The 14,610-nt window shown below is 26.9% G+C and overlaps 1 protein-coding gene across 7 annotated transcripts in view; it reads left to right on the forward strand.

The window, feature by feature from the left end:
• cmpy (crimpy) overlaps positions 1-14,610 on the forward strand; it is a 327,230-nt gene that overhangs the window by 39,973 nt on the left and 272,647 nt on the right. For all 7 annotated transcript variants that reach the window (XM_089173094.1, XM_089173081.1, XM_015318536.2 and 4 more), the window contains one exon: positions 7,892-8,116. In XM_089173094.1, the coding sequence (XP_089029220.1) occupies positions 7,892-8,116 (225 nt within the window). The remainder of the gene's footprint in view (positions 1-7,891; positions 8,117-14,610) is intronic.

The raw sequence follows: 14,610 nt of genomic DNA on the forward strand, positions 1-14,610 counted from the left end.
AGACAAATACTAGCAAGAGACTTAAAAAATACATCGCTTTTCTAGGAATAATTAATCGTTCCTAATACCCTTTCACAGATGAGTTCTTTCGCGGCCATTAAACACAGGACTCTTAGGAGTTTAAAGGAAGATTGGAAGGTGAAACTAGGTCGAACTTCATTAATTTTACGTTTTATTCGCTTTTCTTTCGCTTCCCCTTGGAATCGGGGGATGAAAAAAAAAAGAACGAATTTACTCTGGTACGTGAACAAAAAAAAACAATATATATATATATATAATACGAATTCGACATAGAAAGAACATGAGAAAGAATAATATTATTTTTTGTCGATTAAACAAACAAACAAACAAAGTTTGATAATCAACGAAAATTCAGATTACGTTAGTACTTATTATTCATTTATTTGTTGAATAAAAATTAAAGCAAATTTATGATCAATCAAAATCGAACATGACTTCTATATATATGCGATGTTTTTTTCTTTTTTTATATTAAGCAGAAAGAAACACGTTCATGTTGAACTTTTCAGTTTACTTAATTGCATCCCAGTAGATATGGCGGAGGGTTTGAACAAAAAAGAAATGAAGAAAATTGTTCGAACTTCTCTGTCTTCTATTTTTCTCTAGTTTCGCGCAATTTCTGTTTACATTAAGGATGCAAATGCGATCGTGGATGAAAATTTCGAGAGAGCTTGCTGTTACCTCCTTGTCTATATTGAGTCACCCTCTTATCCCCATTCTCTGTTTTACCATCTTCGAGAAAAGGAGGTTTTCTTCAGAAAGTGAAACACTCTCTGATAAACACGTTTGTTGATTATTACGAAACTTACTAATATAATAACATTTGAAAATAATCATGTCGTGTCGTTACGTTTTATAATTTCATTAACTTCACGTAATTGTGAGTCTTTTCATTTCATTGGGTCTAATTAAAAATACACAACAGAGAAGAAGCCACAAACACACTGGTGTACATCATCATCATCATCATCATCATCATCTTAAATATTATTGCATCCTGAACAATAATTTCTAATGGTGTTTTGTTTGTTTTTTGTCAACCACAAAAGTGTCCTAAAAGTAATCAGTATAATGAAAGGTCTTTGATCGTTATTATTTTTTTTTGTTTCATCAAAACAGGATTTATCAATATCCTTTGAAGTTTTTCGTAAAAGTTCTCGTGAGGGTTTTTTGTTTTGGTTTTTATAAATATGTGCGAGTGTTTTTGCATATCTATAACCATTATATTCCACTGTAACCACGAATTGTTGCTTGAAATAAATTTAAACTAAATTTATATAATATACAGTTCGTTTATTTTAACAAAGGTTATTGTGTATAAAATTTCTAACTGATTACTTCGTATACCTTTAAAGTATCGTTCATATTTGTTTTAACCATTTTTGTGAAAGAAACAAAAAAAAAAAAAAGAAAAATTATTAACAAAATTGATACCTTTAAAATTTCACCTGGAACATTTATTTCGTACAAGATTGTTCGATTCATTTGAAAATGGGACAAAAAATTACAAATTTCATATAATAAACTTTATATGAAATTTGTAAGAGACATTTTTGAGAGAGAATTTATACGAAATGACATTTTTCTTTTTTAATATGTATTACAAAAAAGTGTATTATTAATCCTTTGACTAAGGAAGACTTTGGTACGCACTGGCCGTACTAGTACGGTACGAATTCATTCGCGACGTCCACTAGGTATGACGAGATTTTTCGTTAAACATGCATTTCTGAGAAAGTATATTAAAATATTCAAAATACTGAAATTTATTACATTAAACATGTTTCGGACGTCAATAGACGTCAACAGTAGTCAAAGGGTTAAATGAATAGCACAAAAATAATGACAATACGTGAATAATAATAATAATAATAATAATAATCATCATCATCTTCATCATTATAGAATCAAAAGGAAATTTTTTGGATTGAAATCTGCCAGTAGATAGAAAGTCACAAAAGAATAGTCAGCTGACCTCGTCGGTAGTCAATAATATGAAAAAGGTTCGCCTTTTCACTGGTGTTCAGGGGGTTGCAACCCCCTGGCCGGGTTGGCTGCCGGAGGCAATCGGGTTGGTTCAATGCTCGATCGACGTTTATCTCGTTATCATTCGGCTATTGACGATGTTAGAGAAATATCTTATAAATAATATGTTATCAATATTATTTAATATTATTATTATTAAAATATGCTTCATAAAGGTTGTTTGTGTTTTAAGATATTGTCTTACGACTTTAAGAAATGAAATTTAAATTTTCTTAAAGGGATATAAATAATATTAAATTGTAATTAATTATTATTTGTTAATATTAATAAAAAAAATATTATTTTATTTTATATTAGTCATATTAGTAAAATAATATATAATGTTTATATTAATAAATTAAATTATATTTTTACAGAAAGAAAAACTTTAATTATTAAATATAATTTATTATTAGAATTTCGGTAATAATAAATTATTCTGTTCCTACAAAACATTTTAGTTAATTTAACGATTTATTATATTGCAATTATTTACATGAAAAAAATAAAATTCAAAAAAAGATAACTTTGTTCATCAATCTAATAATCAGAACAAATATTCTTCATGTATTTATTTAACATAGATCTTCAAGTATTTATGGTATTACCAATGAATTATTTTCTATTTGTTATCTGTATGGTCAAAAAAAAAACCTTGCATTTTACTAAAATCGCACAAAATACGTGCGATTAAGTTATAATCAAACAGAATCGAAGCATACAATAATTCGCCTATACATTCTGCGCATTCTCCAAATTCGCATTGCACGATTCTCCGGAAAGATCATCGATGGAACGCACGTAAAAGCGGAAATGTGTGTTCCGACGTTGTTGGTCGCGGCCAATTGCTCGCCAGTTTTCGTACGGACCATTAACCTCAAATGAATTCGCGTTAGATGTTAGCTATCTAAGCACACCCCTCTCCTTCTCTTCTTCCATTACCCCTTATCTATTTATTCGCGTTATTGAAATCGTCAAAAAATTTCATTTTATTGGCCTTTCTTCTCTCTCTCTCTCTTTATTTTTTTTTATTTTTATTACAAACGAACATTATCATGCTTTTATAGCTAACCCTCGATGAAAGCTATGTATATTAAATTCGTTTATAACGGTACTACATAAAAAAGTGTAAAAACGATTCAATATGATATTTCGAAAATAACTATAACACGTTTATCTATGTTTTGTAGTTAGGAATGTAACTTTAGTTTATAATTTTCCAATCACAATTATACCATTATAAGTTATCTTATTATTAATTCATTCTTTCCATTTAGTCTTACATCTATAATCTCTTCTCTAAATGACTCTTACGTAATCATACTACCACATAAAATAAATATATCGATTGTAATTGGATACTATTTTGATGTTTCATCGTTAGATCCGAGTTTTTGTAGATCGGTTTGTTCGATTAGATCTATATTAATGGTTATTGAAATGCCATTCAAAAAAAAACGACACATTATTGCAAGTTTCTTGGTTGTTGTAATAAAAAAAAAATATCAGAACGATTAAACTAATGTAAAATTGATATTTATTCGTTGCTACTCGTATCTTTATGATCTTTATCATGTTTTTAGTTGTACGAGGTAGTATCAACTTCGTGAAATTTTCTTAATCGAATTCCATTCGTAGATCGATACGAGGATATCTCGATGCATGGACGAGTTGGATCAATTAACCGGTTCACGTTCAGGCCATTAAGTCGAAATGAATTCGCATTTAGGCTATCCTTGCGTATTGGAGAAACGATCATCAAACCGATCGGCAAACTCGATTTTACGGTTTGCTCTTTTGCTCTGCTACGTGGATTATTGAACTTACAATTAGTATCGGTTCGGTATTATCGGCGATCGGTAGGGTACCTTCGATCTTGATTAACTAACTTGGTTAATTATGTGCATTGACCTCCTTATATTCTATCAGCTTCGAGCGTTCTCCTATGGCTAACTCCATTACCACGATTAACCAGCTCGGTTATTAGAGATAATCCTAGTGTAATGAAAGTTAAATCATGTAGTAGATAGACCAAATTATTAATACGTTCATAATTTCATTTAATAAATAATAAGAAAATACGAAGACATATTTAATGTCATTATGATAGTCAATAATTATTACGTCAATAAAAAAAAAAAGAAACTATTAAATAGAACTCTATTATTATAATATACTATTTTTTATATTTAATATTATATATGTAATATTATAACTATAGACTATATATACTTTAATAAATATATTTATTTATTTTATATATAATATATAACAATTTATATTATAACAAATAGAATGTATACTTTATGATTTATTATTTTAATCAAAAATTAATTATAAATTTCATATTATTTTATAATATGAGTAATTGTAATGTTATATGAATCGTAATATCAATTTTTTTTTTCACTTATAATTAATTCACTGTCATAATTATCGTCTTAAATATATATATGGATATATGAGTTAGATGAGTTAAAATGTTTGTACGATGAATGGTTAAGAAGTTGGATATTTTCTTATTAATGTAAATCTAAAGGGTTTTGATTGGTAGCCTTAGGGTAACAGAAACGTTAGTTTCTTGTAGATACACAATTAAATTTGAATTTAACTATATATATATATATGGTGTCTCTTACTAGATAACAACCATCATTTTCCCTTGGGAAAATCGAAACCGATTATGTTGCGACCATGAGCATATTGTTCTGCGTACGACACGCGTTCTACACATTTCGTTGACATAAAGCAAACAGACATTCAGAATATATTAGTAATTTCTAATGCTAGTTATTATTTTAAAGTGAATCTTTGTCATTGTAAATTTGATATGATTATAAAATAATTTTTCGTAAATCAATTATAAACAATCATACGAATGTATTATCTAATATCAATTGACAATTATTTGAAATGATTTATTTCTTTTGGAAATATTTGAATACCTGGTTTAATTTATCGTACATCGAACATCCTTTATTGAAATTTAAATGCTTTTGATGTTCATTATATTGATACTCGATGATATTGTTCTTTGAAAGAATCTCTAATTGAGTTGATATAGAATATAATGAAAAGGTTAAGTATGATAATTAATTTCGAAATACGCTAATCAGTAGGTATGAATTAATAGATTTGAAATACCTTGAATATTATGTGATTCATTTAATTAACGAATACTATTAAACAACAAATTCTATTATTAATATATGATTCATTTATAACATAAATATGAAAAGATGATTGGTAATTATAACAGATTAATCTAAAATCAAATTATATATCAAAATATCATTTTTTTTTTTGTTTTTTTTTTTTTTGTTGAATGATCTAATAATCAAAATAAATGTCTAGTTTTTAATTCTAAATGATTGTTTCAAGTAAACAAATTTATGCGAATAGATAAATCAAATTTTAAGTTAATTGAATGATAATATTAAAATATTATTAATTATTAAAATAATTTGTAAACTTTTATGTTTAACATTGTTATTTAAATTATTTAATTGTTATTTTTATAAGAGTAGTAATATTATATAAAAAAAAAAAATAATAAAAAATAGGAATGAATAAACAAATTTATTCGAATTTTACATTGGTCAATTTATATTTCGACCAATAAAGAAAAAGAAAAAAAGAAAAAAAAAAGAGAAGAGAACAAGATTTCAAACGTACAATCGAATTCGTTCAATTTTCAGATTTGATTTTAACAAAATACAAATTCGTTAGTTCGGTCATTTGACTTTTAAGCAATTCTATTTAATTAGATAGGTCGTAGAATAAAATTCAATTGTTCTATTGTCTGTATTCTGACTTTTTTTTTCTTTTTTCTATTTTTTTTTTTTTTTTGTATTTTTAATACAAAGATTGGAAAGAAAAAAAATTTCATTATAAATCGAATGAAACGTACGTGGATATTTTGTAAGTGGTCGAATAAAAGTCCACTGACATTGCTCGCCTAGGTATAAATAATTCACTTTAGATCGTTATAGCAGAATGAATAATGAAAGTCGTGAGTTACGAACGTATCGATCATGACGTGTGGTGGGTGCATCGTTTTCAAGAGGAGGAGGAGAAAGAGGGGGAGGAGGAGGAGGAGGAGGAGGAGGAAGAGGAGATGTAGTGGTCCTTCCAAATTTCCAATCGTGTAAGCACGTTTACAATTATTCATGGAGACGGACGTAGGCTATAAAAAATAAACTGAACAAATAAATATAAATATAAATGAAATTGCAAATACGACGATACGAGTTATACGACAAAACTAGCTGTTGCTGATTTTGAGATACCTACTCCTCGTTTTGACGTTCATCATATTTCAAATTCGGTTCAAATTGATATTGGAATTTAATGATGATAATTTACATTGGCATTTGATTTCTCTATATTTTGTTGTATTTTTTTATTACAAATTGTTCTCGTTAAATTTGTTTAAAGTGAAATTTCTTTTTTTTTTTTGTCAATGATAATCACAAAATTGGATGAAATGACATAAGAGAAAGAGTGAAATAGAATTCACAATGTTTGATATACCTTAAATGATTTTTAATTAATCGAAGAAAAATGAAATCTTTCAATTTACTTTTATTTTTATTTTTTTTTTTTCTTACTAAAAGCTAATTTTATTATTTTCGTAGTATATATTAAAAAAAGTATTTATTTATCTTTTAATTAGATTTTAATCTTATCCTTTACTTAATATTAATTAAAAAAAAAATTATTAAAATAATTAAATTACAATTTAAAATAATTAAATATTATTAATCTTATCCTTTAATTAATATTATACTGTGCACACTAAAACTATATTTATTTTTGGTAGCCATTAGAAGTTGTGATTAAGGTGGCCAGTTTTCAAATAAAAATCTAGTAAATATAACGATGTATTAGGTCATTAAATATGAAATGTCTGATTTTGATGTGAATATAATACGAGTAATCAGACATTTCATAGTTAATAACCTAATATAATTTTAAGGGATACTGACTATATATATATATAATAAATCAATTGATTATATTTACTACATGATAATACGAGTTTCACTTTTATCTCGCTTGAAGGCCATGCACGTTCTTTTATATCGATTCTTTTATAGAGAATGATACTTGTATTGGTGACAATAGTGTCGAATGCACGAACGATAATTGTCATAAATTGTCAATATATATCGAATATGAGAGAGAGAGAGGGAAAACGAATCAAGATCGGATGCAATTGCCTTTACTACATTCGACTGAAAGAATTTGTATTTTTACCTACCAAGTGAGATAGAATATCATAAATATAGGAACACTTTAATAAGAACCATTTTAAGAGAGTTGAAAGCTACTTCAAAGAAAAAAAAAACAATCTACAAGATCAAATTATGTGTTAAATCTTTTAACATTATTTCTGAATAAGATCGAAAAAAAAGACACAATTGTACATTTTTTACTCAACTTACATATTTCTATATATAATTTAGTGTTATTATTATTATTATTATTATTATTAATAAATAACATGAATTAACAAACGCATATAAGATATTAAAATAATTATATCTAATTTTAATTAATTTTAAATGAATATCCTAAAAATCGAGTATTATATTAACCTGTTAATGGGGGAATCCCCTTTTTAATTACGCAACTATTTTAATATAATTATTTATTTATTATTTATTATATAATTTATGCTTAAAATAAATAAAAAGACTATATATATAATGTATACATATTTGTACCTTTACCTTTAAACCAATACGTTTGACGTATTTATACGTTTTACCCAGTTAACAGATTAAGAAAAAATATACATGTAATTTATTTATTTTATCTTTTTTTTTTTTGTGTTCTTCAGAGATACCAGGAAGATGGCGAAGGCATTGTCCAAACGGACCAATAATGTCAGGTCCTGGTTGCAACCTGGTTGACGATGGAACCTCTGATGAAAGCGGAAATGCGGTTGCGAGCGGGAAATGCGTTTGCGGACCATCCGTGCCCTGGTGTCCGGGTGAACCGCGACCATATGACTACAGGACTCGGCACGAGTGCAAGCTCAATTTGGCTGCGAAAATTGCCTACGGTAGGGAACACATAAATATCGTACAAAAACCTATCCGTCGTCGAATCGACTCGCCTTGATTGCCTTCCTTGTTTCTATCAGAGCTTTTACAACATTTATATCGTGAATGAATAGGGTTGACTCTATTTCATCGAAATAGAACCCCTCGTTCTTTTATTACCCTTTTTTTTTTTTTATGTGTAATTTTTTTTTTCTTTTTTTTTTTTAGAGTGCACGAGTGAGAAGAAAAAATTTAATTTTAACGTTTCATTCGATTTTTCGGCCGTTCATTTTATTTTATTTTTTCTAAACCCCCTCCCCCTTTCTCCCCTTTTACATTGCATTTAGTTTTTTTTTTTTTTATTGAAAAAAGTTATTTAATTTTTTTGATTTCACACGGTCAGTATTTTTTTCTTCTTCTTTTTCGGGCTACGTTTATCAGGTAAAAAGTGTTTAGAATTTGCGAGTATTTTTTTTTCTTTTTTTTTTTGCGACGTATGATTAAACAAAAATAAATGTCGTATAGTTTATTAGGTTGAAATTTAATTTCTTGTTTTTTTTTTTTTTTTTTTTTATACTTTCGTAATTGATATTTCACGAATGTTTTGTACCGACTAATCAACGTAATAAGTTTTAACAACGTATTCATTTTTACTGAATATAAAAAGAATGATTGAATATATGATTTCTGATCAAGATAATACGAATATCTGATTTCTTTGCCAATCATCGTTACTTTGTTTGATAAAAAGCAGATAAATGATAGAGAGGTAGGTGTCTATCGTTTTAAAATGTCTTTTTATTGAAATACTTTCTATTTGAACGAAAAGATAAAAAATTTAAAAGGTTTTTGATCTCATTGAGGAACACACAGATGAAAAATTGATTGAGATGAGGATAGCGTTGATTAACGAGAGGTATCTTAAAAAAAAAAAAAGTATTTGCTACTTATCTCAAATTTAAAGTCTACATTTTATGATTGATTATATTTTCATTTGATGAAAAATGAACATTATAGTAAGTTTTATTACAGTTAGAAGTAACATTAGAAATTTTGTCAATAATTAATGTCTCCTCATTCAGCATTGACAAACAAAATGGATTGACTCGGTTTTGCATCACGTCCAATATTTGACAATATTTAATATATTATTTATGTATGTCGCTTCGTAGTGACTATTTTAAATATGATTTTCCTATTATTTCTCTTGTTCATGTTCTTTTTCTATCACATTGTGGTAAACCAACACAATATGGACAAAGGAGTTGAGATTAAGTAGACATCGAGGACGAGGATATGAGAATATGACAAAATACTGGGTTAAATGTTAAATGAAAAGAAAATATAAATAGCAACGAGAGAAAAGAAGAAGAAAAAAGAAAAAAAAAGTAAAAGGAACAGAAAACTTGAATGACGGGGACGAAGGACGAAGTCGTGTGTCGGCATTTAATGAGAAAAAGAAGTACATGTATAGGGAAAATATGTACTTATGTGTACTTACATACGGCATGTCGTATCGTAGTTTCCCCTTTGCCTTGTTCGTTCTACATTACTTTTATTTTTATATTTTTTTTTTTACCTTTTATGATTTTAAAATGGGATAAAAATTCAACGGACCAACTTGTCGAGACTTCCATGCAGAAATGTAATATGATAAGCATATTATTATATTGGGCATTGGCTTGCAGAGTATTTTCAGATTAAAATATTCTCTGAAGTGATTTAATTATGAGTCTTAGACGATTAAATCGTTTTATTTAATAACTCGAAACTTTGTTATTTTGCTCGTTACACAAAATTCATTATTTCAAGATTTATGAATATAGTATTTTTATGTAATATAGTATTAGTATTATTATATATGTGATGTCTTACTTATACATTTTTATTCTTAGTCCAGAAAATACGTGCCATTTTATAAATCAATATTTGGGATTCATATTTTTAATTGAAATAAATGATTTTATTCAATATTTTATTAAAGTTGGTATCAGTTTTTTTTTTTATAGGCAACTCAATACACATATGGAAAAGTTCATTCTGATTTTGAGAAATGTTTATAAATTATAAATATATAAATAAAACATATATATATATTATATTTATTATATAAACCATTTATTTTAATTGCCATTCTAGGAAACCTAACAAGGGTAGAGCAAAGTCTTACCCTCACGAATTTTGTTCCAATTTTCTAAGAAAATAGATTTGGCTTCCTTGTTCACGAATATATATGATTATACAATGGCAACTACTCAATAATTTTTTAGATATTTGCAATTAAAGATGATGCAATAAAGATGCCGTTTAATCCTTCAATTCATTTCTCAATTCTCAATTATCAAATTCAAAAATAATATAAATATAATATTCAAAAATAATATTCATTCGTGATTGCAAGACCTTGCACTCCTGTTGTAATTAACAGTTCACTTTCATCAAATTTTACAGATGCATTTTTTGTTCTATTATTTATCAGAACAAGAGGATAATTATGTTAGAATACAATCAAAGTTTTAGTATTAAACGTTAAACGCTTAAAATGTGTTACCTTAGTCGAAAATTGTTCTATCAAAATCGATTGATGAAAATAGAAATTTATCTGGAAAATGATCTATTAATTTTCTAACGTTTAGAAATGAAGAAGCTACGAGTATGCATTTATAATAATCAGAGTTTCAATACAAGTTGTTGTTGTTGTTGTTGATAAAGTTGATCGAGTGTATCTAACTTTTAGTTTAATACAAACAGCTTCTAACAACCTCTCTTCTGCTCTATAGTTTATTAAACGAATTCGTTCTCTGGTAAGGACAGCTTGACAGGTTGAACGTTAGAATCCTTCTTCCGGTTTGCTAACTTTGTTAATAATCTGCCAATTTTTACATAAATCGAGATTATCGGAAAATGCTTAAGCATTTTCGTTTTCGTAGAAAGTAATATCTATGTTTGCTATGAAGAAAAGAAAAAATAGAACACAGTCATCGATTGGTTCATTAGTTACAAATAATATCGTCAATACGTTCCGTGTCACGTGTACCATCGGTGGTACACTTACCATTAGACATATTTATTTAAACATATGATGTTTATAACAAATTTAATTCTGTACAAAAAAATATTCCTGCATTAAAATATTGATGCATTATACAAAATGCAGTTTAGAACAAAGTATATAAATTTGTTTAATTGTTATATTTACGAAAAATTAATAATTACGTGTAATGATTAATTTTATTAAAGGAAAATTAAATGGCCTCCTGAATGACAAGTCAGATACAAAAGGGCTTGGCACGGAACGTGTTAAAAAGAAATAAAAAAGAAAAAAACACAGATATCTTTGAGAAGGTCTTTAAAAAACATGAACTGCAAATCTTCTTGAACTTATTCTTACAATTAAATAATTTAGCTATCTATTTAAGTTCGCAAAGGAACAATCCGTCCAATCTTGTTCCTTCCTTCGGATCCGTCCGATCCGAACAATCTTGTTTCCTTCTTTTACCGTAAAGGTACGTACGCGATTTAAGTTTTCTCTCCAAAGAATCGAATTTAACTTTACTCAGGATGGCAACGGGGTAACTACTTTTGTTACTCTCACTCTTCTCTTTTTCTATCTCTTTTTCTCAGTAACAACCTAGTAACGACACGAACATCCAAGTGTTTTTGAATGGACTTTTTCAAGTTGTTCTACAAGGAAAGAACGAGTTAACTACCGATCTTGAATAGTTGTACTGTTTTTAGTATGAAAAAGACCGATCATAATTGTCTGCTAACTTGAAAGGACAATTTTGAAAATAGTCAAGATAAAATAGCTTTGAAAATGACGATTTCTTCTTTGACAAAAATAATAATGTTTATGATAGTAATAATTGTGAGTAGTCTATGACATTATAAGAAACTTGTGTCGATTGATTTCTATCGTTGAATAAAATTTATATATTCAGTAAATTATTTAATAATAAAAATCAATATAAAAATATTCCTCGTATTAATAAAAATAATATTTTTTTTAAAAGAAAATATTTCAATGAAAAGGAGAGTGATAAAATGAAGTAAAATAAAAAAAAAAAGTATTTACTTTTATATATTCTTCTTATAACGACAATTTTTTTATTAATTTTTTTGTGAAATTAAATATATTTATTTAATTATAATATATTATTATATATATAATATATTATATATATTATTTTATTTTAATCTAGAATAATATTGAAGCCAATTAGATACCGACAAAAATATTTTCTTTTATTTAGAAATAAATAATATACATAGATTATTTTATATATAATAATATACATATTATTATATATAAATATATATATATATAATTTATTTATCATCGTTTATTTGATCACGCGTGGTAGGTTTAATGTTAAACACGAAAGAAAGTAAAATAAAAGATCATTAAACTAAGTTAACGTTATATATAAGTTATAAGTGATATTATATATATATATTTACATTTTATGATCGTAATATACAGTGATATTTATTTTAGTAAACGCAGATATCTGATGATGTTAGAAAAGTGGGAAAGCGTTTAAGACTTTCCCTTTTTTTTTTTTTTCATGAGAGATGAGGAAAGTCGAAAGCTAACAGAGTGAGTGTTGGTTTTGAGAGGGATAGGAAAACGTTTATGAAAGATTCGGGATACCCTTGGTGATCCTTCGAACCCTTCACAATTTCTTTGGGCTCGTTCGTTTATATATGAAAAAGGTTTTCCCTTCTTCACGGAATCCAATCAGTTCTTACTTTCATAGCATGGCGGAATATCGTAATGTCGTACCTTCAAGGAATTGCTGCCTCGGCAAGGCCCTAAGGAAAGCTTTGGGACCGATTCAGATGCATGCTGAATTTTCTACTGATAATTTTTTCCAATACTTCTATGAGACCTTTCTTTTTCAAAAAAAAAAAAAAAAAAGATAATATAAAGGGGGAAGTAAGTAAATGGAAAGTGAGAAAGGTGAGAAGGTTCAAGTTTTTCGATAAAATTACAACGAGATGTGATAACTATATATTATATATATTTTATATATTTTATATTATATTATTTTTTTATATATTTTATATTATATTTTTTTTATATTTTATATATTTTATATTATATTATTTTTTTATATATTTTATATTATATTTTATATATTTTATATTGTATATATATTTTATATTATATTTATTTTATATTATATTTATATTTATATTTATATTTATATTTATATTATAGTATCCCTATTAAAAAAAATTTAATCATAAATATAGAGAAATAGTTTTTTTAAATTTTTATTTTATTAAAACAAGATGTTTTTTTTTTTTAAATAAAATGTACGTACTTGGGGATATGACATTTAATAGGAAGTTAAGACTGATTCGAAGTCGAATTATGTCAACGTTTGATATCTTTTTGATGATCTAATTATATGATAGAACGCTTGGGAGTGTACAAATTATGGATCCCAAGATGATCAAATAAGGATAGGTACTGAACGTTTTACACAGCAGTACTATGTAACTCGTAATATAACTTCTTGGTCAATAACTTAATAATTAGGTCATTGAGCTAACGCTTTATTGATCGTTAAATTTGACTTTAAATTTATTCAGTCTCAACTATCTTATACAAAGTATACATTAATAGATAAGATATTTCTCTTTTTTTTTTTTTCTCTCTCACATTTTTGTGGGATTTTTATTTAAAAATTCTCATCTACAAGGTAAACATAGAATTTAATAATGAATTATTGATAAAATTAAAAAAATAACTATGCTCGTTTATTTTTCAAATATTTTTCTTATTTTCAACCCTACACGTGTAATACGTAAAATCTCAACCCATAACGAAACTCGTATCTTTCAATACAATTTCGATTCTAATTTTTACAATAATTTTTCATCTTCAATATATCCTTTTATTCAAATATTTTACATGAAACATTGTTAATAACGTATTTTATATGAACTATCGGAAATTTTGCATTTAAAAGAAGAAAATTACAAAAAAATGATAGACAATGTTTTATATCTGCAAGTATGCATAATGAAATATTCTAAATGATCAAAAAAACAAATTTAACGTTAAATATTTAAATGTTGAAAACGAATGCAAAATTTTGTATTGCGAAAAACGTGACAGAAAGATTGCAACATTGAAACCCTTAAAGCTGGGACTGAAAACTTTCGTTGGATGGTCGTTGATGTCACGTTATTAGCCACTCTCGTCACGAGATGTGGTTAAAGCGTCAGGGCACGTTGATTGTAACGAAGAGTTGCACGAACGCGTACGTTAATATACACATATATACTTCTATACGAGTACAGAGAGAAACGCGCGCAAATATTAACAGCAAATACAATATATACATGTGTGTGTGTGTGTGTATGTGTGTATGTCGATGTGTGTTACGTAGCCTAGCAAGGAACGAGAGGTAGAAGATTACGTGGAGTATCCTACGGCAGGTACTTTCGGATATCCTGATATTTATTTAGGATCCACGTTGATGGCGCATAAAATTTACTT

This window comes from Polistes dominula, unplaced genomic scaffold, assembly GCF_049000335.1.
Source record: "Polistes dominula isolate Pdom_NZ unplaced genomic scaffold, Pdom_raw_medaka contig_28, whole genome shotgun sequence".
In the NCBI taxonomy this organism is placed as follows: Eukaryota; Metazoa; Arthropoda; class Insecta; order Hymenoptera; family Vespidae; genus Polistes; species Polistes dominula.